The sequence below is a fragment of the Primulina eburnea genome, chromosome 10, assembly GCF_022965805.1.
Source record: "Primulina eburnea isolate SZY01 chromosome 10, ASM2296580v1, whole genome shotgun sequence".
Classification (NCBI taxonomy): Eukaryota; Viridiplantae; Streptophyta; class Magnoliopsida; order Lamiales; family Gesneriaceae; genus Primulina; species Primulina eburnea.
Window position 1 is genome coordinate 2,274,732 of NC_133110.1, and position 27,400 is coordinate 2,302,131.

A 27,400-nucleotide genomic window follows, 5' to 3' on the forward strand; every position below is an offset into this window, starting at 1 on the left:
ATGGAAAGTGTAACAATGTGAACTCATTGATAATCATCACACATTCTTGTTAGTCGTGGGTCGATTATATGAATATTAGTTTTTCAAATTAAGCAATTTTTACATATGTATTTTTTTTATACAATACTATGTTAGATTGAGATTGTCTTTGGTCTCCTCTTCTAATGATCAAACCACGTGAGACGTTTTCCCGTGATCTTATTTATTATAAATCTTAAAATTTTTGATAAAATTTCCAAATATTTTATGAATTTGACATGCAAAATCATACAGTGGAAATGCTAAAATGTCGAGGCACAAATTGTGTCGGCCTCTGTTTTGTACACAGCATACAAAAAAACGAATGAAGAAAAATCTTATCGCTTACCTCAGCGAAATACTGACAAACTGAAGCCCACATCGTTGTTATTCAATTCCGTGACGAATGTGCCACCCCTCGCGTACATTAGTATATAGCGCCGCATGCTCTGTGTGGCTCGAGCCGCAGAGAACAGCACCAGCTGAAGAAGAAGAAGAAGGAAAAGATAATTGTGTATTAAGGGGAAAAAATTTAAGCTTTTGCTTAACAGTTGTTTAATTTCTTTGATTCATGGCAAAGTAATGCGAAGTTTGAAAGGAAAAACAACGTGAGTGAATCAAGAAACCAAGAAGGATTAACATTGATCCATTTGTGTTTATAAATAATAATTAGAGTAGTTGAAACAGCATAGGAATATGATGAGAATTGGTGGCGGTGGAATGTCGGCAGTGGCGTTGCTTCTCGTTTTGGCATCAGCGGCGCGGTATTGCTTTGGCGCCAATGTGACGTACGATCATCGAGCGATCGTGATCGACGGCCAGAGGAGGTTTTTCATCTCCGGTTCGATTCATTACGCGCGCAGCACTCCTGATGTCAGTACATATATATATGTTCACAACTTTTCACACCCGCAGTCTCCCAGATAAGTCTACCTAAAATCCCGTTTTTCTAATGGTTTTTACATGAAAATTCGTGCGTAGATGTGGCCGGATTTGATTCAGAAATCCAAGGATGGAGGATTGGATGTCATTCAAACTTACATTTTCTGGAATCTGCATGAAGAAGTTCGGGGGCAGGTGATTCTCTGATTATTTTAATTTATTTTATTTTTGGAAAGTTTGCCGCTTCATGACTATTCTTTACTTCATTTCTGGGTTTGTTGGCTTGTGGAGAAAAAAGGGGGAGGGGGGGAAAAAGTAAAAATTGCTGCTTTTTCACTTTCCTGCTTGTTGCTCCAAAAATTGTGAAGAACTTTAGTGGAAAAAATATTAGTTAAATGAGTAGATTCCTCTGTTGATCAAGAAAGTGTCTGTTTTACCGGATTTTTAATAATCTAGTCAGTGGGGAATAAAAGGAGAGATGGAGAAAAAGAATGCTGATTTGTGGAGGAAATTTTGCAGTACGATTTTGAAGGAAGAAAGGATGTGGCGAAATTTGTGAAATTGATCGGGGAGGCTGGATTACTGGTTCATCTTCGCATTGGACCTTATGCTTGCGCAGAGTGGAATTATGGGCAAGTATTTCATTTTTCTATTATCCAAGAATTGGACCATAATCTTGCTATTTATATGTTCTTTTTATTGGGTTTTTATGGTAATCGTGAAAATGGGGCTTAACTGAGAATTTTATGGCTGCTATCAGTGGATTTCCTCTTTGGTTGCATTTCATACCTGGGATCGAGTTTCGAACTAATAATGAACCTTTCAAGGTCAAATAGCTAATTCTTGAACCTTGTCCAATGTTACAACAATTGGCGTTTGCAATTTATTAAATTTGAGAATTTTTTATTTTAGGCCGAAATGAAACGGTTTACAGCCAAGATTGTGGACTTGATGATGGAAGAAAATCTTTACGCATCCCAAGGAGGGCCTATCATTCTATCTCAGGCATGTTTAGGATAAAAATGGAAGGTTTGTAAATTCATTGATTTGCTAACAATTTCACGGAAAAGTTTGTTATTCACTTCCAGATTGAAAATGAGTATGGAAATGTCCAGTCTGGTTATGGCAGTGGCGCTGCGCCTTATGTCAAATGGGCTGCAGCTATGGCTGTGTCCTTGGGTACAGGGGTGCCCTGGGTTATGTGCCAGCAAAGTGACGCTCCTGATCCTATCGTAAGTTTCTACTGGTTTTCTCTAGTTTTCGCCCAAAGCTCAAATGATTTTATCAATGGGAAATGAATGGGGGATGACTGCGCGATTTCTTGTAGATGTGCCGGTCTTGAGTTATCAGATAAAAAAAAAATTGGATTTTTTTGTATATTTTAAAAATTACAAGTTCACGTCACTCAAATTCTTTTCAATATCACAACAACCTCATCCGGTCTCCTCCCAACCTTTTCTAGATTTCCTAGATTTGTCTCTAATTGAGCCGTCTATCTATTGTCTTGAATGACTGCAGATTAACACTTGCAACGGGTTTTATTGTGATCAATTCACTCCAAATTCGAATAAAAAGCCAAAATTGTGGACAGAGAACTGGAGTGGATGGTTGGTTGTTTAATTTCTTTTTCATGGTCGAATACCTACTATTTCTTATCTCAAACAACCTGTGATTAATTTGTCTAAATAACCTAGGTTCTCTTCATTTGGGGATCCTGTGCCATACAGACCAGCAGAAGACCTTGCCTTTGCCGTAGCACGTTTTTACCAGCTCGGCGGAACCTTCCAGAACTATTACATGGTGCTTACATTGATCATTTCTAATATTTAATTTTATTCAAGAATATTTCCCAAGTCTCTTTGAGATCAACTTTTTTAATATTTTTTACAGTATCAAGGAGGTACAAACTTCGGCCGGAGTAGTGGTGGGCCTTTCATTACAACAAGCTATGATTATGATGCTCCAATTGATGAATATGGTGCGGGTTTTGTATATATATCTCTCTCTTTTATAATCACGCAGTTATTGCAACCAGGAAGACTAGTTAGTTCGCATGTCCAGACATGAATTGCTGAGCCCAGGATAAGAAAAATTAATTACAACTAATATTTCCAAGTGATCTTTCTTGTCATAGATGTTTTTGAGTTCTGATTTTTCTGTGTTCTAGGCCTTTTAAGGCAACCAAAATGGGGTCACTTGAAAGATGTGCACAAGGTTATAAAGCTTTGTGAAGAGGCAATGTTGGCAACTGATCCCCAAACTACTTCTCTTGGTTCAAATTTGGAGGTACAAAAGCGTACCACTTTTCACTCTCCTTTTTTTTTTTGTAACATACAGAGTTTCCGATTCTTGAACAGAACAAATTAAAAAGAAATTCTTAGGATTAGCTTGCTTTCAGAGAACAAAAACTTATTATAGGTTTCTATATTCATTTGAAGGGGTTGTCCTTAGCCTGAAGTTCAAAGAGAAATTTAGAGGTTTTAAACTCCTAATGTCTTCTGTCATCTATTGTAATTGATACTTTCTCTATTTCAGGCCACTGTTTATAAAACTGAATCAGGGCTATGCGCTGCTTTTCTTGCAAATGTAGACACTAAATCTGATGCGACAGTTAAATTCAATGGCAATTCCTATAAATTGCCTGCTTGGTCTGTCAGCATCTTACCTGACTGCAAGAATGTGGCACTCAATACCGCAAAAGTATGCCTTATAAACCCTTGCATTATATTTCCCATATCCAGAATTATAAAATGTCCAATTCTTGTAGGCTCAATCAGTTGTATCGTCCAAAAAACCTCGAAAACAATGATATAATCTTCAATACAACCTATGATAAAGTATTTCTTTGTCCAAACGACAGATCAACTCAGTGGCCACTATCTCAGAATTTGTTCGTCAACCCTCAAAAGATGATGCTACAGCTTCTGATGCATCCATCTCAGGTTGGAGTTGGATCAATGAACCTGTCGGTATATCTAGTGATAATGCATTCCCAAAACTCGGGTTGCTTGAACAAATAAATACTACTTCTGATAAAAGTGACTATCTGTGGTATTCCTCAAGGTACAAAACCATTCAGAAATATGATTCTTATGGCACAGATGTCAGGTTTTGATATTTCTTGATTGTTTCAGCATCGAAATAAAAGGAAATGAATCAAAGGCAGTTCTTCACGTTGATTCTCTTGGCCACGCGCTGCATGTTTTTATAAATGGAGAACTTGCAGGTAATTCGGAATAAATGCTGCTAACTGAGCCTTTATCTACGATATTTTGTTTGGTCTTTCTAATTATAAAAAAATTCAGAGTTGTTGTCAATCGTGTCATGTTGTGTAAGCATTAGTTCTATTAACATGTACTTTCACCAACACACCAAGTGATATAGTGTGTAACAAGAAAAAGCACATTCCAATTAAGGCGATCGACATTTTTGTTGTAATGGTGACTAAAAACGAACTTTTAGCACTGGAAAATATGTGCCATACCTATATATTTTATTTTGCTTCTCCTGCTCATGGACTTGTTAAACAGGGAGTGGAAAAGGAAGCCATGATAATCGTAAAGTTTCAATAGATGTTCCTATCAGCCTTGTACCTGGACAAAACAAGATTGATCTGTTGAGTTTGACTGTGGGATTACAGGTGCTTGTTTCAGGACAAAATTCTTATTGTAATCCTGACCATCATTGCTATCTAACATAAAGTTCTGCGAATTTAGAACTATGGAGCACACTATGATACAGAGGGAGCTGGTGTTACTGGCCCTGTGCAGTTAAAAGGTTTACAAAATGGATCCACAATTGATCTATCATCCCGGCAGTGGATTTATCAGGTATTAGTGTAAGATTTTCTTGTATAGGCATACTGGTATTCAATTATTCATACGTTTGATTTGGTTAAATGTACGTGCAGACAATATCTTCTCACAGATTTAATCCGCCACTTATTCTTTTCTTATCTCATTTTGGAATCTGTGGTAGCAGATTGGTTTGAAAGGAGAAGATTTAGGCCTATCTAGTGGAAGTTCCTCTCTTTGGGTATCTCAGCCTACTCTGCCTAAGAATCAACCATTGGTATGGTACAAGGTAAATATTATAACTATTACCTCAATCTGTTCACATAATTAGCACATCCGACGTTAACCCATTGGTACTGTACAAGGTAAAATTTACACCTCGATCTGTTCTTTGTGATATAGACGACTTTTGACTCCCCAGCTGGAAGCAGCCCAGTTGCCCTAGACTTCACAGGAATGGGGAAGGGTCAGGCATGGATAAATGGACAAAGTATTGGGCGTTATTGGCCTACTTATATTGCTCCAAAGAGCGGTTGCACTGATTCTTGCAACTACAGAGGTTCTTATCAGCCCAGTAAATGTCAGAGAAATTGTGGAGCAGCAACTCAGCAGCTGTATGTTTTCTTGGTTAAAACTTTTCTTAAATTCTTCTGATTCTCATCTTCGATATGGTCCCGAAATCATGCAGCTATCACGTTCCCCGTGCTTGGATACAACCGAGTGGGAATGTCATGGTACTATTTGAGGAAATAGGAGGTGATCCGACGCAGTTATCTTTTGCTACAAAAGAGACCCAAAGTATATGTTCCAGAATTTCGGACACTCACCCAAGCCCAGTCGAGCTATGGAATTCTGACGAAGAAACAAGGAAAAAAGCTGGACCAACTTTGTCACTCCATTGTCCTTCTCCGAATCAGGTGATAACTGAAATCAAATTTGCCAGCTTTGGAACTCCTCGCGGGAAATGCGGGAGTTTTAGCCATGGTCCATGCAGCAGCAGAAGGGCCCTCTCGATCGTGAGAAAGGTTCGAATTCTGCTGATTCATTCTATAAAATTTTATGCCAAAAAGTTCGGTTCCATTGGAACTTACAATTCAACATTGTCTACAGGCTTGCATAGGATTGAAAAAGTGCAGCATTGGAGTATCAGTGAATACATTCGGCGATCCCTGCTCAGGAATCGCAAAAAGTTTAGCTGTTGAGGCCTCCTGTACATGAACAAGATAGCTCATCACAAAAAAATAATAAAGTTCAATCGGATTAATCTGTTCCATAATCACATTAACTTTCACTAGATATAATTAATTTAATCCATGTCTATTATGTGATTTAAATCCATTTAATGCGCATTTTTTCATAACTAAGGATGACATAGGATCTAATTAACAAGGAGTCTCGAGTAAATTTCAAGCCACGATCCCACAAATCGTTTCATAAATAATGATCGGACATAATAAAAAGCATGAGGAGCTAATGGCTTGAATCCCGCAACAATATCTCAATTCTCAAGTTTGAAACCTTTCCAATTCCAAAAAAAAAAAAAAAACCAATATTTCAAGTTTGAGACAAAATATCGAGTCCAAATGAGAAAATTCTTATTACAATGGAATGAGAAAATTCTTATTACAATGGGAGAGAAGATAAGTATCAAGCGCCATCTTTGTAGTCATCTGCTTGCCAGGTTTGCAGGTTTCAAAGATGCTGCTGCTAAATATGTTGTTATTTGGCATCACTAAAAATATTGTTTGATAGTTCGAAAAAGAAGAAAAAAGAACTTCATTTGAATATCGGTTCCCTGATCAACTCAACTGGATCACAGTATAACATCTTTAAAACACAGAAATACGAAAAAATTTCTTCTATACAACATTATATATAATCATGAAAAAATCATGTTATGTACAAGATGGAGGGGCAAAGAGGTGGGAAAGATCATGTACAGATGTTAAAGACTTGAGAAAATGAAAAAATTCTCGAATTATAACAGATATAAATTGTGTGATTGAACTGTATTCGAATAGCCGATGGCGCAACAATTAGGTTCTCAAGCACAGGTAGCTTGTACAGCCAAACTCTTTGTAACATTTGGACAAGGGTCACCAAGATTCTTCACAGAGACTTCAATACTGCATCTTGTTTTTCCGACACAAGCCTGTGTACATTTGTCATGACGAGTGAGAAATAAACATCTTAATTTGGAGAAAATGATATTTCAGAACTCAAAATTCAGGGGAAAAAAACCTTATGGACAACACGCCTAGCTCGTCTGCTCCTGCAACGACCTTGGGTAAAGGTTCCACAGGTTCCATGTGGATTTCCAAAGCTCAAGAATTGGAGTTCGGATATGACTTGGTTAGGTGAGGGGCACTCTAGTGATAGTGTTGGCACACTGGTATTGGATTGCAAATGGTTAGAGCTCCATGAATCAATGGGGGCTGGGAAACTTTCAGAAACCCGTGCACATATAGGTCCTATCTCTCTTGTAGCGAAAGATACACGTGTTGGATCGCCACCAATTTCTTCCATCATCACCAAGACGTTTCCACTTGGTTTAAGCCATGAACGGGGGACATGATAACTGCAAGATTATACTCGAGCAATATGAATGTATGTAGTATGCGAAAGAACTTAGTAGTAGTAGTGCCGATATTTGATATACTCACTATTGCTGAGTTGGTTTTCCGCAACCTGCCAGACATTTGTTTTGGTCGTAACTTCCTTTATAGTTGCAAGTGTTTGTACATTTGGCGTCTACATTAGCAATACTGGCTGGCCAGTAACGTCCAATGCTCTGTCCATTTATCCAGGCCTGACCCTTTTGCATGCCCGTGAACTCCATCGCAACAGGACTATTTCCAGGGGGAGCAGAAAGAGTCGTCTAGATTTAAAAAAAAAAAAAAAGAAAGCAGGAGATATCAGATCATGTTGTCTTGCATAAACAATTTCAACCCAAAGCTGGAAAACTAATAGATTTTAAGTTGCAGTGACTACTTTTTGCTTCACGAAAGGTAATTAAAGCATATACTAGTGTTGTGCTAGAAACCAGTTATTCGTGAGAAGCCCTTGTGAACACGATATCTAGGGGTTATTGCATAATTTTCATGTCATTATTCAAACATTCATAGCCAAGGAACACAGAAAAGCATGCCCTGAATGAAAATGAAAAAGATCAATATTTCTCATTACTTTCTTAATTTTTCTTTGGCCCTCATGATAGATTGGGTGCACTTGGATTGGTGATTGTGATGGGAGTACTATATAGACCATCTCAGCCATGAAACTAAAGCATTCGGATTTACTTTTTTACTTGAAAAAGAAGGAGTAGGCTTCTGCATATGTTTATATTGATGCTGCTTCTACAAGCTCAGTTTTTCAGAAGTCATAAATACTGGAAATTCTTTTCCCAGATGTTTATTCAGACAGGAAATTAAAAATATATGCTGTTACCTTGTACCAAGTCAGAGGAGTATATTTAGGCAAAGCAGGCTTGGACAACCAAAGTGGGGAACTTCCTGTAGATAGCCCTGATTCTTCCCCTTTCAAACCAATCTGGTGAGGAATATTACATAGTGAGAAATTCTATAATGGTGAAAAGCTGTAAATCTATTAAATGCTCTACAAAGATTTTTCTCAGCACTTGTACAGTTCAACAAGGCACAAGTTCCATCACAGTGTATGGTGTGTTACAAAGTTTAGACCAATAACCTGATACGTCCAATATTCTGAAGAGAGGTCAATGGTTGAACCGTTGCTTAAACCTTTCAACTGAACTGGACCAGTAATTCCCGCTCCCGATAAATCAAAGAAAGCTCCGTAGTTCTGAATCAGGAAGGGAATTGTATAAGAAATTAATTTTAGATGCATTGCTAAAAGAAAGTGTTCAAAGTGTTCAAAACCTTTAATCCAACTGTCACACCCAAGAGGTCTATCTTGTTAGTTCCGGGTTCAAGGGTCACAGGAACCTCTATGGAAGCCTTATTGATGTGACTGTTTCCACTACCTGCAAACACCCGATCCAGAAGCTAGCTGAGTACATAGAGTGGAACTTTAAATGAAACACAAGAGGATCTAAGACAAATTCTGTTGGTAGGAATCGTTTTCCATACCTACACGCCTTCCATTGACAAAGGCATGAAATACATGACCAAGTGTATCAATATGTAACAGAATCTGAGAGCCATCTCGAAGCAAAGGGTCATTTGGATTTATTTGGGTGCTGGAAAACACAACAGTGAATGTCAAAAAAGTAACAAGCGAGAAAATTTGCTTACAAGTTTTTGTGATCAACCTGTATACCTTAAGGAATACCAGAGATAGTCACTTTTATCAGCGGTAGTGTTAATCTGCTCCATCAACCCAAGTAACTCAAACGCATTGTTACTTGAAATGCCAACAGGTTCCCGGAACCAACTCCAACCTGAGAGGGATGCACCAGGTGTGGTACCATTTTGTGGCGGTTGGCGAACAAACTTTGTTGTCGCTGTCACAGAATTAATCTGTAATTTTTAAAAATAAAATCAATGAAGTAGTTCATGTTGATACATATGGCAGGTAATCTTGCAGTGAGTGAGTATACTTCAAAGATATCTAGACAAATTCAAAAGATCAGAAAAATGGATCTTAATTACACAGAATGTGTTGGATTAGGTTCCCCGTTCAACTTAGGGTTGTTCCCATCCACCAGAACTTTGAATTTTTGCATTTAATTCCAAAAGCCTTCATTATTTGCATCTACATATTTTAAACTCGTTATCTCAACTGATGATATCAACATGTTAAATCACCCACTGATTTAAGTAAGACACATTGTTCAAGATGTTACCATAAAACTTGAAAAACCGTGAGCATTAAAGAATATGAAATCCATGTGTAACAAGTAGGATCCACGGTTTCACATTGAAAGACACAACATAAAGGTCTATGAGGCGAACCTTCGCGGTATTATATACTACATTCTTGCAGTCTGGTAAGATGCTAACAGACCAAGCAGGCAATTCATAGTAATTGCCGTTGAAGTATACTGTTTGATCCTTCTGGTTGTCCATATTGGCTAGAAAAGCAGCACATTCCCCTGATTCAGTTTTATAGACAGTGGCCTGAAAGTCCAGGTTGGAAACAACAGGAACACAATACAATATGAGCTAAGATTGCGAAACAAAATAATACATGCATAGTACAATAATGTATGATTTTAGCGCAATAGAGTCATTTAAAACAATAAGCTAATGCACAGGACATCAAATTACACAGTCAAGGAAAATAATCTACCACCATTATTCCGCGTGCATAAATTTTAAGATTTAAAGCTGAATAGCAGATCTCATCAAGATCCAAGGAAATTTTATTTTGTCCAAATTTATACTTCGCTCTAAGTTAATATCATTCTAACATGCAATAGAAGACATTAAATCAAAGTGCGAATTTGAACTACAAATTTAAACTACATTAGTTGGAGACACCTAATTGTGCAGTAAATAGTTCAAGTAAAGATCTATAGGGCCTAAGACGATTGTTCAGAACATGGAACTCTCTTGAGCTGAATTATGAAGATTGACAGGGCATAACTTCATGCATAAAAATTAATAGACTATAAAGTTGAAGTTTTACCTCCGCATTTGATCCGAGAGAAGTCGTGTTTCCGTCAGCCTCCACCATCGCATCTTCACAAAGTTTAATGGCCTTGTGTAGATCTCTCAAGTGACCCCACTTAGGCTGCCTCAGTAGTCCTGAGATAGACATGAAAAACTTTTGTCAAATCCCTCAGTATTTAAACTAGGAGGATTTTAAGGAGATTAGGATCAATTATCTAAGCTTATTTTGACACTAAGCAATTAAAATCTTGTCCAACAATAAAGAGTTTAAAAGGTTACAAAATCTGATAACTTAGCAAGGAGAATGTTTAGCTTTTGTTTGAAAATTCGAATATTTTTATGCTGCTTTGTTCATATCAAGCAACACTCATGATTTGTACTGTACCAAATAGTAATTAGTGTGAGTGTCATACCGAACTCATCAATAGGAGCATCATAATCGTAGGTTGTACTGATGAAGGGTCCACCAGAAGTCCGGCCAAAGTTAGTTCCACCATGGTACTGCATATATGGAACCGATTGGCAAGAAAGTTCTCATGATAACAATTAAACAACAACGAAAATCGGAAGTACCATGTAATAATTGACTAAGGTTCCATTGAGCTGATAAAAACGTGCAGCGGCAAAAGCGACGTCTTCCGCAGGTCTGTATGGAACAGGGTCACCCCATGCAGTGAACCTAAATACATTGACAATCCAGACCAGTGAATATAATAATTAGCAATCAGATATCAAAATCAGGACGCAAATGCATGCAAACTTAAAATAAAATATGCATCTCAAGGGATTGACAAGTTACCATCCACTCCAGAGCTCTGTCCAAAATTTTGGCTTCTGATCAGAATTTGGAGAAAACTGGTCACAGTAAAAGCCATTGCAAGTGTTTATCTGCTCAAAAGAAATAACAAGAGTAAGTGTTGGTTTGATTAACGACTCAAAATGGAGCCAAGATCCAATGATAAGGGACAAAATATGTAATTCATTGTTTTATAATTTTTGAGAGGTGAACTAATACATTCTTAAGCTAAAATCTTGGAGTTTTTTTTTAACAAAGAAAGATTTAAAGAATTTTTTTATAAACGATGGTGGACAATTTTCCACCCTGGCCTGCAGGTGCTCAAACGTTTCCAAGTATTTATGGGCGTCGATCAGATCCATCTATTTAGCATAAACTTAAGATAGCATCGCCTTAGCGCGAGGATGTAACGAGTAGAGGCTCTGTGTGAATGTAATAACCAAGAGTTCATAAAAAATGAAAAAGAGCAAGAAATCAAGAACTTACCATAGATTGAGGCGCATTATTTTGCTGACACATCACCCACGGAACCCCAGCGTTCATGGATGTAGCCAATTCTGCTGCCCATTCAATGTAAGTTTTGGCTTTTGGACCATATTCCCAATCAATGTTGCCATATTCGTTTTCGATCTGCCATCAGAGATTTGTTAAATTCCTCAAAACAAAACCATACCATTCCCTTCAAAAATAAACATTTGCTTTGTATCAAGTTCCCTCAACAATACCTGAGACAGAATAATGGGTCCTCCTTGGGATGCATACAGATTTTCTTGCTTCATCAAGTTCACAATCTTGGTCACGAATCGTTTCATTTCCGCCTAAAACAACAAAATATTCATGCATTAATTAACATTTATAAAACAGTAACGTGGATGACAAGAAAAAACTTGTAGAATTCGCCTAATCCAAAAAAGAGAAGGCAAAAAAAAAAAGAAGAAGAAACCTTGTACGGCTCGTTGTCCGTTCGAAGTTGAATCCCGGGGATAAAATGCAACCAAAGAGGGAACCCACTGTAATATAAACCATAAAATCATTACCAAAAGATCTCCCAATTTCATGACATGCAACCGAAATCGATCGACAGAATCATAAACGAAGAACAAAAAGATTGAGTTGCATCATGCATGCTTATATACCCATAGTTCCACTCAGCGCAAACGTAAGGTCCGATTCGGAGATGAACATATAAACCAGCTTCACCTACTAATTTTAGGAACTTCACCAAATCTTTTCTTCCAGTAAAATCATACTGCAAAATCAAAATATGTCATTAAATTTTATTTTACTCCAATGGGACTCGAATATTAGTCGTTTCAATTTATATTTTTATTTTTAATTAAAAAAATTGTGAAGTACTGATCGTAATCTCACCTGGCCTCGTGTAGGTTCATGCATGTCCCAGAAGACGTAGGTCTCGATAATGTCCAAACCACCCTCCTTTGATTTCTGGATCAAATCTGGCCACATCTGCAATTCATGCATGCATGCAACTAAATCACACACACGTATATATAATAATATTTTGGATTTAAAGTTGAAAATTAAAATGTATCAAAATCAAAATTAACATTTATATATATAGTAAAAATAATTATATATTTGATATAATTCCATATATATGTGCTTCAAGAGTATATATGTGCATGTATCAAAAAAGCTACGAATTTATAACAAAAAAGAAGCTTAAACTTTTTATTTTTTTGGATGTGATTTATCAATTCCACATGCAGTTCGATCTATACACTTATATATACACTTACCTCTGGGGTACTGCGTGGATAATGAATGGAACCAGAGACCAAAACCCTACGCTTGCCATCGATCACCTAGCCCCCGCCGATCGTATGTAACGTCCACAGCTATACAGAGGGACGCCGTTGCGGCCAGAACAAGAGACGCGATCAGCATCCGCGGTATAGTATAGCTTCCCATTTCGAATACGAGATAATTTATCACAAATTTATAATTTTATTCACAAAATTTTACAAGAAAAAAAAGGTAATCCGTAGTCGTTTTGTATTTATATGCCTCTTGAGATATATACAACTCAACAGGCCGACAAAACGGCTTACTTGCTTGTGATCATTCGAGGGGGAGGTGTGGTTAATTTATATAGGAATTTCGCGAGCGAATTTCTGTCACTGTTTGGTCTACATTTTTTCTTGCATCTCTTCATTTTATCCAACTCACGTTTGATGATCGGTTCTTTATCTAACATATACTTACGATGTTCATCCGAAAAGTAATCTATACTTGTGGTCTACTTTGTTCATATGCGACACCTCGATTTTCGGAGTCCGTAGAATATAAACTCCTGTAATATATACTAGTAATCCGATGCGTAAGTTGTGTGTAGATATATTTTTTTTTTTTGTAAACAGAGATTAAAAATTAAGAACTTTGAAAATTAATATTTTTTAAAAAACGTATGTTTTTTTGTAACTTACGTTTTTTTGTAACGGATATGACTAATTATTAAAAAAATATTAAATTTCAAAGTTCTTAATTTTTAACAGAACACATGATGCATCGGGAGTCATATTTATTTTTTTTTTTTTATTTTGTTCGGTGCAATAATTATTTATGTTAAGTAGGTCCATCGAAATATAATGTGTTTAAAATATTTGAGTTGCACTGTTAACACCAGCAATCAATTTTGGTAAAACAAAAATACTCGATCCTCCAATTGGTATAAAAATCAAGATCATATGTTTGATTCTCATTGATTGCAAAAAGTGTAATTATTGATAAAGAGATTATTGAGTACAATAATTGTCCTGCAAGATAGATCAATCGAAACGTTGTGTTTGAGCTGTTATATATACAACTTCAAATATTGAGTTGTTTTATTACCATCAGCTATAATTTTTAATAAAACGACAAATGTTCAATTCTATTCATACAAAATTTTTATTATGTTTTTTTGTGTTTCTAATACGTCGCCATCATTTGACAGTCTAGCACCAAAGACAGCAACAAATTTCGCGCTATTTAGACTGTTTCTTTCGGCAAACTTCAAATACGGAATGCCATAAAACTAACAATTTCTTAAATATTATGTACACGACGACTCAAGTAGAAAATATAGGCTGCAAACCACTTTTCAAAGCATTGAATCACTGATAAAGAATAAATAATATTGTAATCAATAGTCAGAAGCTCATAGAAAGCATGCACTAAAACTTTCATCCACCCTTTAAAAATTCACGTCACACACTCTTCCGTCATTGCTGATATATAGGAAGATCATATTTACGTGGTCCGGGAAGTAGGCTTATAATTTTCGTAGCCGAAGCAGTACTGCTTGAAGCCTCGTCGCTGGTTTCTTTCACCATCTTCAAAAAATAACTATGCCTGTACCAGAGAAAGGTCATCGGGAAATAATTGCAGAGGATTTTTGGTTGTACATACTGAATATGCATACCATCGAATGTCAGCAGTCAATTCCGGGTGAAAAGCAGTGGCCAACAAGTTTCCCTGTTTTACAGCAACAATCACCTTCTTTTCAGATCCAGAATTTTCCTGATGCACGAAATCATAAATTATATCAAAATGGCGAGTGCAGAAATAAAGAGAATCAAATGCATCCCACCAAAAGCGATTTGTCACGATATATGAATAATACTATCATGTACTTTAAGACTTTACAAGGGGCTACAATCATAAGTTTTCGGTATACAGATTCATAGATTATACCAACGACCTTCACCAACACATTATCATGCCACAAGAAATCGGCAAGAAGAAGAAACGTAAATACTCACATAAATATTTGCTAGATGGCTTGAGCGTTGGGGTACTATCTTTATCCCTATTCATAAAATTCTTATAAACATCATCCATGCTAAGGGTTATGTCAATTTTAATTATCAACAACAGTCGAACACCCAAAATTTAAGCAATCAAGGATTGATTGTTAGTAACTACTGAAGTGACACAAAGCCATATGAATTCAACAATCCCTGGAAACAAGTCGTAAGTAGTGACATATGATGAATTTGTTTAATCAGATTTAAGGGGAGGTTTGCTAGGGGAGAAAAAGTTAAAAGGGTGGTTACTGCATGAAAAGGTCCATAACAAAATGGAATGTGCGATGACAATGATGGCTTGCCCTCTAGTTTATTTAAGACTGGCCCAGCCAGCATTGCAGGCCTATTCTTTCCGATGGGGAAAACCAACCTCTATCCAGATTTGATAATGATATCACTTAGATTTTAGTCATAAATCATAACTAAAGTTTTTAACATCTTCATTTATTTCTTCAAAAGTAGTGGCTCTTAATCACCGGGAGTAACATCACAGGATTGAAGTACTTTAGGAAGATATTCGTCTTTGAGTAGGACATGGCTTGTGGAAATAATAAAATGGAATAAAAACATTAGCACAAAGTGAGTATGAAGAAATGAAGGCACAAAAATGAAAATGATTAAATTTGACCTCTGAACTTTCAACGACTGAATCAAAATTAGCAGTTCCGTCAGATTGAACTGCAACTTCGGCCAACACTTGTACTTCTGGACCTACTTCAAGAATTCCAGGAGCACGAATAAAGACACCACGAAAGCTCGGTGGGCCCCCTTCTATGGCTGCAATCTCAGGAACTGAAACCTCCGACTCAAAGCTTTGCAGCTGAAAAAGTAATATTGATTGGAAAACATATATCTAGATTTTCTTAAGAAATTGAGAGAGAAGGTGGAAATAAAATTTGAAATCAATCATAAAACTCAATTTGGCGGAAAAAAACATCCTTCTACATCATATCCATGTATTTATATCCTCCCCTATTGTTCACAAAAAAATGTCCAGCTTTACAGTGTTAATCCATTGTCTTAAAAGTAACATGCACTCAAGCCATCTACCAATCTCACTTAATCACAAGATCAATAGGTGACCTGGAACTGCTCTTAGAAATTGAAAGTTGAAACAATGGGATTTTTATATCCTGCATTGATGAAATGAGAAGCTATACCACGAAACATGGTCAGAATGAAAAAAATAAATCTGTGAATCATCAAACGATAATGCCCATTTCTCAAGTCCTATACAATTTTTTTAACAAAAAAAACACAAAAAGAGAGGATAAACATCAATCTATAAGAACCTGACAATAACCGACATCAGTAATGATATCAGCATGAAGTGGAGAACTGCAAAATTGTATATTTGCATGCAGTTGATAGCTAATATCTTCTGCTTTTTCTTTCGGCCATGTTTGGGAAATGTAGTAAATTTGAGGAAAAGATTGCTACGATACCTGACTGCCAAAGAAGTTTCTATGCACAGTACAATCAAGGCCACCAATCAATTCCTGCCCTCCGCTTTTCTGCCCTGAAGGAAAGGACGTATAACAGAAATGTCAAAACTGAAAGTCTAAACTCTAAAAGCATCTCATTCCCTGCATTAATGACAAGAATGTGTTGTGTATGCGAATCCATAAGCAAAAGAAGAACATGTATTGAGGTTCACAAAAGTGTGAAACTTCAAGCCAGTGGCAAGGTAAGATAAAATGAATATACTAACCAATTGCTTTGTCAGCCAGGAAAATAAGACCAGCACAAGTTCCCCAAACCGGTTTCCCCATTTTAACAAACTCTCTCAAAGCAGGGAACTGCAGTCAAAACAAGGTTTAGCAGGTAATCATTCTTATATACACATTGTTGACAAAATAGATGCAAATAGACCGCCAGCATAGTTACTACAACTAACTTTAATTCCAAAAAAAAAAAGGAGATGAAATTAGCACAAGGAATCAAGAGTATCAGGCTTCAACAGGCTTTCTTATTCTTCTGATAGCTACAATGTGTTCACCCAATATTTTAGTAAGGATATGCTTGAGTTCATTAAGGTTGAAATAGCATGATAAATGAAAATCAAAAGACAACTATGTACAGCCAAGTTATAAGGAATGGGAGTCTGAAAACAGAAATTTTATCCTAAAAACAACATTCTACATTTCTACCGTTTTCTATCTTTTCACCACCCAGAAGTGGACAGAATAATTACTGTGTTTCAAAAGTCCTACAGAGTTTAAAATGATAGAGATGATGATTTCAATCGATACAGCAAGCTAATCCCTTTTTTCTCACATTATTGGTCACGTTCAACCATCTCTATGAAATTAAAATGACATCATTTATATAGACAAATACGTATATTGGTGATATCCATCATCCTATACCTACTCATCCTGAATGTAAACCAATTGCAATGTTCTAGGCTGTGTAAGCCGTTACATACTTCCTACAAACCAGAAACCAAAGATGGAGTTTGAACCGGTAAGCTTTCTTTCACGAGAAGCTTGGGCACAATCGCAACCCAAGAATCTTTATGCAAATGATATACCCGATAACCATATTGCAAATTTTTTCACACTGTCAGATAAAAAGGTGATAAGGTTCTGCACTTAGTTAAACCAACCAATTCAGGGAACTGTACACATGCAGCAAACCAAAATTATCCTCACATCAGCAAAAGACTAGCAATATTATCACGGTAATTAAGACAGAGCATGAGATTCACAGATGGAGTTTCTTAAATTCTTGGGTACTGAACTCATATGCATATATTAAGTTTCTACGGTTTTTTGTAGCAAACGGATAAAAACACAAACAAATACAGCATTTCCACCATAAAGCTCGTTCAAACAAAACCTGCAAAGGATATCCTACGTTCTTGGCATATGCACAACTCTTATAATTCACAACTCTGTCAAAAACAACCTGCACAGACTAAGGGAATGTGGTTTTGTAGCTGCCTTTTGTCTCCCCCCCTCAATTCTCCCCAGTGTAAACTCCCTTCTTTTCCTCATTCTGATTAATTGACGGCAAGGGATGTTCAAAGGCAGCATCCCTTTCTACCACACACCTACTGTGGAACACTTTTTTTCATTTATTTGTATGTTTTGAACATCCAAAAAAGTTTTATAAAAACTTTCACTAAACATCAGCCTATAAATTCTTTCTTTAAACAGTATTGATTATTCAATATTCATTGAGCCATCAGAACTCCTGGCACTAAAAAGTATTCTTTTGTCGATTGAATGGCCTTCACACCATGCACGAAAAAACATGACATGAAACAGAACAATATAGGTCATCATTAGAAAAGCCACTAGTTGCAGATTAATATGGACAACAACTTGCAAATAGAAATTAGTGGAAGAAACATATGCCGTTCAACCTCATTTTCTGAGAATTCTGGTTTAACCATCCAAACACAAATAATTCCACCAATTAAATTCCTAACTCCTCTCATGCAAGTCACCTGCCATTTACTTTGCTAACTCTGTTTCTCCCCCTTTTTACGAAAACAAAAAATTAATCATTAAAAAACCAACTTTTACGAACCATAAAATTTTAAAACAACTTCCCGACCTTCACGTATCTTGTGCATAAATAAACAAACGAAAAAGGGACCTACAAGGTTATGATACCCGGCAAGCTTAGCCATGGTGGTGCTCTCTCCGCCTGGTATAATAAGCGCGCTCACATTTTGCAGCTGCTCCGCCTTCCTTACCTCCACTCCAATCACACCCAACCTTTTCAAAGCTGCATCAACGAATCCACACAAAACAATCACGGTCCCATATGCATGCTGAATAGTATACATACCATTGAAACGATTCAAAAGTGGGCAAATACAACGTACAAAAGCAAAAATAAAGAGGTCCCGAGTTTGAAAACATGCCTGCGATGTGTTCGTTAAAAGATCCCTGGAGAGCGAGCACGCCAACTGTCATGGCGGCAACCGCACAAGGCGTGTGTTCGGTGAAGAGTTCGGGACTACTGCGACGAAGAATCACGTCTGGCTTTGCTTCACTGAAAATAATGATAAATTTGACATTGCTTTTATAGTTTCCAAATTTACGAAATTGGGTATTAGGCTGGGTTTCTTTTTGGGCCTCCATGAGTTAGGCCCAAGTGGAAAAGAAGGCCCACTATGAGTCGGGTTACTTGAGGCCCGACGTGTCTGTGAATTCAAAACATCAGTGAATAAATAAATTAAACGAATATTTTTTTAAAAAAATTGGGTGATGATTTTATAAAGTAATTTGTCTAATAATGTATTGTATAAGTAAGTAAATTGACATCATTTTCATCCACAGAAGAACCAAGTTCAAATCTTTATTTTTCCAATTTCTGAAACTTCTACGTTTGCCCATTTTTCCCTCTTAATATTTTTCAATCTCATGCATTAAAATTCATTCCCGTGTTCCTTTATTTTAGTAGCGAAAATTTTGTTAAAGATTGATTGATTACAATGTGATAAAGCTGAGGGAGGGCTTTGAATTTGAATCTGAATCAGAATTGGGATTGGGATTCGAACTTTCGGCTCTTCTTCCTTATTCTGATATATATATTTTTCGTTCTAGTTCCATTTTTGTTTTCTGTGGCACGTTGAAAATCAGATCTTCTGTAGATTTCTGAGCTGGGTTTTTTGTTCACGTTGTTGAGCATCATCACAAGACAGGTAGTGTATGCGATTTTTTCAAAAAATGTTCAGCTTTTTTGTTGAATGGGTCTTTTGTATCTATCTGTCATTCTACTAATTTTATATTATCATTTTCGTTGTGTTATCTTATGATTTAAAAAGCTATTCTTTTTACCTTTCTTGAAATTAGCCCACGATTCAAACGTATCTGCCTGTGTATATTATAATCATGTTTCGTTATCTGAACAGTAAGAACGCCGGCTTGAATTAAAAAAATACTCATAAATTTTTTAATTTTTTTTGGGTGTTCTCTTGTTCGGCGAAAAGGTCGCGACATTTTCCGAGATGTCACCTCCACATTGTGATGGTATCGAGTTGATTAATTGTTTCTTTCACTTTGCTGAATGGCATCCTCTCGAATGCCATAACTGATCAGGCCACTTCAAGTATTGAAGGCCGTCATTAACTTTATTTCTCATCTCAGGTGCAGAAAATTTTACTTTGGTGTCTTTTGGTATTTGATTGAACTTTGGAAGTTAAATTGGAATCAAAATTTGTGCTTAATAGCTTCAAAATCAACTGATACGGTGTTAATCTTTTTGTTGGTTTTTGAAGGAACGTGCTGGTCTTAATTTGATTTGCTGTTTTTCTTCGTTCAGGACTCTGGGTTCTGGTTGGTTAGCGTTTTGTTTATTGAAATGATTGGTTAGAACTTTAGTCTTGTGATGTTTGTTAAGAGGGATACGATGGAGAAAATGACAGCAGTGGGTTGCTGTGGCTGGTTTGGTTTTAGCTTTGGAAAAAAATCCAACAAAATTAGAGGATTGGGTGATAGCACTGCATGCGAGTTCTTATTGGATGAAGAGACAGAAGATGAGGATGATGGCTTTTCTAACAGAGATGTGGCTGATGATGGAAATGGGGAAGACTGTGATTTCCAAAGCCCTACCAAACGAGCTGAGGAGAATCTCAGGTATTGGATGCAGCATGGATTCATTTGCCGGGAATTCCCTGTGAAGGAAACCCACAGTGTCCTTCGCTCAGAGGTAAACTGTGTGACATGTCCCCTCCAATTTTTGGATTTAGTTGATGTACTTTGGGGAATTGTACCTTGCTTTGATATTTATATATAAATATCCGAAGTGATATATTGAAATCTTAACTTTTTTTTATGAACGTCTCCTCGTCCACCAATTTTACTTGGTGTCTTGCACCTTTTAGTTTCTCGGAGGATCACAAAGTTGTTCCGCCAAAACAAACATAGAAATTATCCCCTATCTTTTATATATGTTAAAGTCACTTTGTGTGGATATTTAACTTTGCTTAATTGTTCAATACATGTGATTGTTACTTAAACACAAGCAAATGACTGTGGTTACCTGAATGTTTAAAGATTTCTGTACTTGTATGAGTTACATTTTAGCATTCAAAGTTTGTGTTGGGAACTTTTTCGTCTAAATATGTAAATTTATCCCAATTAATGATTTATGTTCTAGTTTACCAAACTAGATAGTTTTCCCCCTTGAGTTGATATTTGAGCCAATATACATCCGCCCTGCACTGCAAGTAAAAAATCTTTAAAAGGTCTATTATCAATATTAATAAAGAATAGAGCTCTAAAAATCTCTGCTAGTTAATGATGGGTCTTTCAAGGTTGGTAGAATGAAATTTTCTATGTTTTTATCAATGTGTTTTGTGTGATAGAATTGTGGTAATGATGATTATTTCTTCTCAATTTCCTTGTCACTACAATTAGAGCGTGTTAATGTAGGTTTTCAATTACCAATGCAGACATAAAGTAGTAGCTCAAGCTTTATGCTCAGAAGAATGAGATTGTACTTAACAAAAACTGATCATTTTCTCGTTTGTTCATCCTTAAATGAAAGTTTCTTAAATCAGATAAAATAAATATCTACTATGACAGTAGTAATTAATCCATTGCTACTTATCATTATTCTGCTCAAATTAACTCGACTAATTTCAGGATGAAAATGGAATCAAAACCGTTAATGAGTATGTCTATGAACGAAAGATTGGTGGTGGCAGCTATGGAAAAGTGGTGAGGCTAATGGTAAAAGTATCTCGCCTTCTAGATTTCTCTATGGAATATTACATGTAATCTTTTTGCCCTGTATTGTACAATATGCAGGTTCTCTACCGGAGTAATATAGATGGTAAAAGTTATGCTATAAAGGTGATGTCTTGTTTCTTGGTTACTTAGTTATTTAGATATTTACGTATGCAGTTTCTAAATTCTCATACACTCTTTTCAAAATTCCTTTCGGGTAATTTTTATTGATCTTTTTGCAGCTCGGATCTGCTTTAAATCGTATCACACCCAAAAATATAACAGAGACAGCCTTTGAATGTGGATATCACACTCTATTTTGTTGATCAGCTGACAGTTTTCATTTGCACATTTACATTATAATAATCTCTAACACAATGACAGAAAGCTAGATTATTCTTTGTTTTTAGAACCTTTTATTGGTTCTCCAGAATATATAACGAGAACCCATGTAAGAATGAAGTTATTAGAAATAGCTTTACATGATATCAGCTGTTCTCTTTTTTTGGCAGTCCTTTCACAAGTCTTATTTGTTGAAGATACGAGTCACACCTTCAGAAACTGCCATGTCTGATGTTCTTCGTGAGGTAATGATAACTTCTTCTTGTATGTCATCTTTTCAGGTGGTTGCAAGTATGTTGCTTCATTTGTACTGAGGTTATTTCTTTTATGCCTATAATGTAGATGTTTTCTGGCTTTCTAACCATCATGTGGTGTGTCATGACCATTGTCTTGCAAAATATCCTCCCGCCATGTCTATGTAAAATTTTCTTTTAAAACCAATTGCGAGTAGCCTAAATTACTTGATAATCTCCACTTCTTTCAGATGTCATGTGCATCCATCTTTCTGAGCATTCTTTATCAATTATATATTGATTGTTGGGGGTGTATAATCATTTTTTCAGCGGTCCTTTGATAATCTTAGATGTGCTGTTCTGTTTAAACCTATTGCAGTTCTCCTTTCATCATTCCAGTTTTACAATAGATGGATGATATGCTTGCAGGTTTTAATAATGAAGGTATTGAGCCATCCCAATATCGTCAATCTAATTGAAGTTATCGATGACCCTACAAGTGATCACTTATATATGGGTATTCTATAATGTCCCTGATTTTGTTTCCGCCCCAGCCAATAGTGGCTTTCGTTATGTGACTTCAAAGCTACTTTTGTTCAGTTCTTGAATATGTGGAAGGCAAATGGGTCTTTGATGGTAGCGGTCCTGCATGTTGCCTGGGAGAAAGTACTGCACGGAAGTACTTACGTGATGTAGTTTCTGGTTTGATGTATCTTCATGCTCATGTATGGTGTTTAGACTTCTGTTTGCTATTTATTTTGTTAATTGAATATACCTTTTGTATATCTTGATTTTCTTTAACCGTCTATGTTATTTGATCTTACACAATGATGTATGATGCTGAGGAAGTACTGGTGTATGTTGCTCACTTTTCCCAGATTTTTACTATCACCTTAAGCTGACAAAAATTTTAAACGTCGATTTGTAAATATCCTTACGTTAAATGTTTCTGAGTATATAGTGCTTAACCTCATCATGTGCCTGTTTACATCATTTCATCTATATTAAGTTAGTATTCATCTATATTAAGTTAGTATTGTGTGAAGTAATACTACAATTTTAGAACTCTACATTGGTCTACAGCCTAGTCCTGTTAGTGTGTTTTGTATCCATCTGAAAGACGAGCTCATTATTCTACTTTTATTATTTAATTAATAATTAATAAAAGTGGCCAAGTTTTATGCAGCAACCTATGATATTAAGTAGTAACATGCACAGATCTTATTTTATGGTTCACATTTTAGGCAGAAAAAGGATTTTTCAGCTCTGCTTCTTTGTTTGGTATTTTGGTATATGGACCTCATTCTTGTAATTTTTGTTCTACTTTTAGCTTTTTATTGAAGGATTGAAACACACTGCATGCTCATGAATTGTTTAAAATCGAAATGCATTTATGATCGTGTGATGCGCAACTTGACATGAGTTTACCACTAAAGAAAAATATCATGAGCTCGAGTTTGTCATGCTTGGTTTTTCAGTTCTAGAAAACTGAAGATAGTATTTATTTGCTCCAAATAACAGAACATAGTGCATGGGGATATCAAACCAGATAATTTATTAATTACTGGTTCTGGTGCCATCAAGATCGGTGATTTTAGCGTCAGTCAGATTTTTGAGGTAAGTAACTCTTATTGATTTATTTGATCATGTGAAAGAGAGAGCTTGTGATTGATTCCCAGACTCGTGCTACTTAGTGCTGAAATGTGGACACATCAATCGTGAATCACTTACAGGAATAACTATCTGAAATTCATGGACATATGCATTCAGTCTATATTGTTTCTGAGATTGGATTTTTGGTTAGGGAAAATTTTTACTTTATACGTCCCTGTAGGAAATTTCATATTTCATTGTTTGTTTTTACTTGGATATCACCTTTATTTTGGTAGTATCGTATCATTTTTTTAGACTCTATCATAGCGGATTCTTGCTTGTTCACTTAATGATTGAATCTAATTCTGGATTTCTTGTGAAGAATATGCCCGCATTCGAAAATGATGTTGGTATACCAGAGGACGTATTTTGCTTTATAAAGGACTTGAGTAGAATAACCATATAAAATATTTTATACAAAATAATTTTTCTTTTTGCTCATCTGGCATTCAACTTTCAGTGTCATGAACTCAATTCGCTACATTTTCATGTGTAGGATGATAATGATGAGCTTCGTCGTTCTCCTGGAACTCCTGTATTTACAGCTCCCGAGTGCTGTATAGGTGAAACTTATTATGGAAAAGCAGCTGATACATGGGCAGTCGGAGTTACTTTATACTGTATGGTTCTCGGAAAATACCCGTTTTTGGGAGAGAACCTGCAAGATACGTATGACAAGGTGTGTATAGTCAACTCTTGATGTACGACCCGATCTTGTGCTCCCTTATAGTGACTTTTCCCTCACGGGTTTTCCACATGCGCCATTACTCACAAAACTCTCCACCCCTGGAAGTGGAGTACGTGTCTCCCCAGGTTTCGATCCCAAGACCTCCAAACTAAGTACTTGGATACTTGAAACCCGGTACCAATTGAGCGGCCTTCTTTCCCTCACGGGCTTTCCACATACATCATTACTCATAACATTATCTCGCCCCTAGCAGTGGTTTCTTTCGTCTCCCGAAGTCTCGAACCTAAGACCTCCAGGATAAGTACTTAGATTCATAAGACTTGGTACCAGCTCAATTGGTACCAAGTCTTATGAATCTAAGTACTTATCTTGAAGGTCTTATGTTCGAGAATTGGGGAGGCGAAAGAAACCACTGTCAGGGGTGAGATAATGTTATGAGTAATGACACATGTGGAAAGCCCGTGAGGGAAAGAAGGCCCAAGATTGGGATAGCCCATGGTCATTACACTAAAAGGTTATCCCGATCTTGGGCTCCCTTATAGGACCTTTTCCCTCACGGGCTTTCCACATGCGTCATTACTCACAGAACTCTTCACCCCTAGCAGTGGAGTACGTGCCTCTCCAGGTTTCGATCCCAAGACCTCCAGGCTAAGTACTTGGATCCTTGAAACCTGGTACCAATTGAGTTACTTGGCTTTTGGGTTGACGCGTGCCTCTCATCCTAAGTATGATGCTACTACATCCACTGTAAAAAGGCTAATAGTCGGATTTGCTTTTGCTTTTTTGATTCTTTCAATACATTGTATTTTGCTAAACACACGCGATTTGGACAATCGAATTCCATTCGTGGTTACGAATAGAACAATCGCGCTCCACGAATAAACAGTTCGGATGAAAAAGCTGGAGAGTAACTGTTTCTTTTACTTACCACACATTCTTTCTAGAATAAAGTTCACTCATGGTTATCAGCGGAATCTTAGGGGGATACATCCCAATAACTAAAAAAAACAAGATAAGCGGATACCGTTAGAAGGACGACTGGAAAAAGGGCTTCACCCAAAAACCATATTCAAATCCCTTTGCAGTTCTTGCAAATAACTTAGGGACCAAGGTCTATAAACTGACCTTCTATAACTAGCTCAATTGGTATCAAGTTTCAAGGATCCAAGTACTTAAACTGGAGGTCTTGGGATCGAAACCTGGGGAGGCACGTACTCCACTGCTAGGGGTTCTGTGAGTAATGGCGCATGTGGAAAGATCATGAGGGAAAAGGCCCTGTAAGGGAGTCCAAGATCGGGACATGGTCATTAGAACTTGTAAATTCCTTCATGTGTATTATCTATACAAGTATGTCTCCCTGTTCCACCTTATTTCGGCAAAATATTGCTCTCTAGTAATTGATATCGATGTTGATACCCTCAGATCGTTAACGACCCATTGTTACTCCCTGATGAAATGAGCCCTCTGTTAAAGAGTCTGCTCGAGGGCCTTCTGTGCAGAGGTCGGTCTTCCACTCAGTTGCATTATTTATCATTATTTTCTGAGGCATTTGAAATGTACCTCAGCTCTATTTTTGCATCACCGATGAGTGAATCTATTGTGCAGATCCTTTGCAAAGAATGACTCTAGAGGATGTCACGCAGAACGCGTGGGTTGTTGCAGAAGCCGGGCCAATTCTTCCATACCTGTGCTGGTGCAAGCGCCATGATCTCCAGAAAAAGGTGCCTGAATGTTGTGAAACCGATGGTCTCATTTGACAGCAGTTGGGTAATGCAGTGATTTTCGCCTGCCCAGTTAACAGAGAAAAAGTGTAGTGCCCAGATATTGAGATGATGGCTTTAGTTTCCAGCTTTCGAGCAAGTGTGGAGTGTCTTGGGCTGCAAGTATGGGAAGTTTTGTCCTCAACTTTTTGGAGTTAATAGAGTACAGTTAGAGATGTTTTGATAAACCACTTTTCTAAGATACTACAGATGACAATGAATTGGATTTAAACTTAGTTGTGCATTAAATTTGTCTTGGATTGACGGGTTTAGACCCGGTCGATCGGGTCTCAAACATGTTGGGGGCAAGTCTTGGCGAAGGACCGTCCCGCCACTATATATATTAAGAATTCATTTATATTTTATTTATTGAGATATACTTTAATTGTTAATTTACCTTATAATATTTTAATATTGAAATAATTTTATTTTATAATACTATGTTTAAAATGAAAATATATAATCATTAATTTTATTTTGTTAAGAGTTTAATATAAATTAATAGATTTTGATTTCCAATAATATTTTCTTTCTTAATATTATTAATATAAATCTGAAAGTAAATTTAATGACTTATTAATATTTTAAAAATAGCATAATGATTAACTTTAATAAATATACAATTTTTAACAGGTCCGATCCGGATGATATTAGCTGGATTTTCGGGGAGAGACGAGTCTAAAGTGAGGCGGAGGTCTGGGTTTAGCCACACTCGTCTCAAATCTATCGTGCTATCATCCATATAAAAGACATATTATTTTTTAGGAATTTTGTTTAAGTTTTTGTATTCTAATTATCTTATCATTAAAATACTTCATATGTCTTGTTTAAATCTGCTTAAAAAATTGACAATAGCTAGAACACGTTACATCTTGTTTTTTAATTTTTAAAAATAGACAGAAAATTAATTAAAAGTCCATGTATCGTAAAATGCGTGCATTTTTAGAATTCACAAATTCAAATTAAATATCTATCTATGAGTAATAATAATTTAGAAAAAAGAATACCAAAATATTGCTATCATTAACGTGTAATATTAAGTGCCAAAAAATCCTATCTAAATGCTAAACTTGCTTAGTTGTCAGTTGTTGAGTGTCGCGTCACAACAATTGGACTATATTTGTTTTGAAAGCTATGTCGTGCAC

At 36.4% G+C, this 27,400-nt stretch overlaps 3 protein-coding genes and 1 pseudogene across 7 annotated transcripts; 2 read left to right on the plus strand and 2 right to left on the minus strand.

Moving 5' to 3' along the window:
* The first annotated feature begins 302 nt into the window (after window positions 1-302).
* Window positions 303-6,848, plus strand: LOC140842428 (beta-galactosidase 8). The gene is made up of 19 exons (XM_073210329.1): window positions 303-891; window positions 1,000-1,095; window positions 1,420-1,532; window positions 1,661-1,727; window positions 1,813-1,905; window positions 1,989-2,132; window positions 2,419-2,507; window positions 2,595-2,700; window positions 2,791-2,878; window positions 3,068-3,186; window positions 3,436-3,600; window positions 3,761-3,963; window positions 4,035-4,126; window positions 4,431-4,540; window positions 4,617-4,730; window positions 4,882-4,983; window positions 5,097-5,308; window positions 5,383-5,719; window positions 5,805-6,848. The coding sequence occupies exons 1-19, from the start codon at window positions 715-717 to the stop codon at window positions 5,910-5,912; spliced, it is 2,535 nt and encodes an 844-aa protein (XP_073066430.1). The 5' UTR covers window positions 303-714; the 3' UTR covers window positions 5,913-6,848.
* LOC140842427 (beta-galactosidase 8-like) lies at window positions 6,538-13,147 on the minus strand (annotated as a pseudogene).
* A 966-nt stretch (window positions 13,148-14,113) lies between these two features.
* On the minus strand, window positions 14,114-18,913 carry LOC140842429 (probable pyridoxal 5'-phosphate synthase subunit PDX2). The gene is made up of 7 exons (XM_073210330.1): window positions 18,768-18,913; window positions 18,501-18,628; window positions 16,602-16,689; window positions 16,336-16,409; window positions 15,519-15,710; window positions 14,506-14,603; window positions 14,114-14,435 (listed from the first exon to the last, which is right to left on the minus strand). Exons 1-7 carry the CDS (start codon window positions 18,817-18,819, stop codon window positions 14,306-14,308), a joined length of 762 nt encoding a protein of 253 aa, XP_073066431.1. The 5' UTR covers window positions 18,820-18,913; the 3' UTR covers window positions 14,114-14,305.
* Window positions 18,914-19,162: 249 nt separating this feature from the next.
* On the plus strand, window positions 19,163-26,624 carry LOC140842430 (serine/threonine-protein kinase GRIK2-like). Of its 5 annotated transcripts, none has more exons than XM_073210334.1 (12): window positions 19,163-19,550; window positions 19,839-20,025; window positions 20,171-20,557; window positions 21,496-21,570; window positions 21,661-21,705; window positions 22,092-22,166; window positions 22,584-22,671; window positions 22,755-22,879; window positions 23,676-23,771; window positions 24,304-24,486; window positions 25,918-25,996; window positions 26,101-26,624. In XM_073210334.1, exons 3-12 carry the CDS (start codon window positions 20,237-20,239, stop codon window positions 26,250-26,252), a joined length of 1,239 nt encoding a protein of 412 aa, XP_073066435.1. In that variant the 5' UTR covers window positions 19,163-19,550; window positions 19,839-20,025; window positions 20,171-20,236; the 3' UTR covers window positions 26,253-26,624. The 5 variants fall into 5 exon arrangements, with proteins under 5 accessions (XP_073066435.1, XP_073066432.1, XP_073066433.1 ...); XM_073210331.1 differs by having other exon boundaries at window positions 19,839-19,995; window positions 20,127-20,557; XM_073210332.1 differs by having other exon boundaries at window positions 19,839-19,995.
* Window positions 26,625-27,400: the final 776 nt, after the last annotated feature.

Bases quoted from the DNA above. Each gene is read 5' to 3' on its own strand.
- LOC140842429 (XM_073210330.1), bottom strand. From the start codon at position 18,819: ATGACAGTTGGCGTGCTCGCTCTCCAGGGATCTTTTAACGAACACATC. The intron at 14,604-15,518 runs GTCAAATTTAAT...TTCGTGCATCAG, and splicing joins CAGTCGTTGAAAGTTCAGAG to GAAAATTCTGGATCTGAAAA. The intron at 14,436-14,505 runs GTATGCATATTC...TCTCTGGTACAG, and splicing joins TTGACTGCTGACATTCGATG to GCATAGTTATTTTTTGAAGA.
- LOC140842430 (XM_073210334.1), top strand. From the start codon at position 20,237: ATGTTTGTTAAGAGGGATACGATGGAGAAAATGACAGCAGTGGGTTGC. The intron at 24,487-25,917 runs GTGTGTATAGTC...TGATACCCTCAG, and splicing joins TGCAAGATACGTATGACAAG to ATCGTTAACGACCCATTGTT. The intron at 25,997-26,100 runs GTCGGTCTTCCA...TCTATTGTGCAG, and splicing joins CGAGGGCCTTCTGTGCAGAG to ATCCTTTGCAAAGAATGACT.
- LOC140842428 (XM_073210329.1), top strand. From the start codon at position 715: ATGATGAGAATTGGTGGCGGTGGAATGTCGGCAGTGGCGTTGCTTCTC. The intron at 1,096-1,419 runs GTGATTCTCTGA...GAAATTTTGCAG, and splicing joins ATGAAGAAGTTCGGGGGCAG to TACGATTTTGAAGGAAGAAA. The intron at 4,541-4,616 runs GTGCTTGTTTCA...CTGCGAATTTAG, and splicing joins GTTTGACTGTGGGATTACAG to AACTATGGAGCACACTATGA.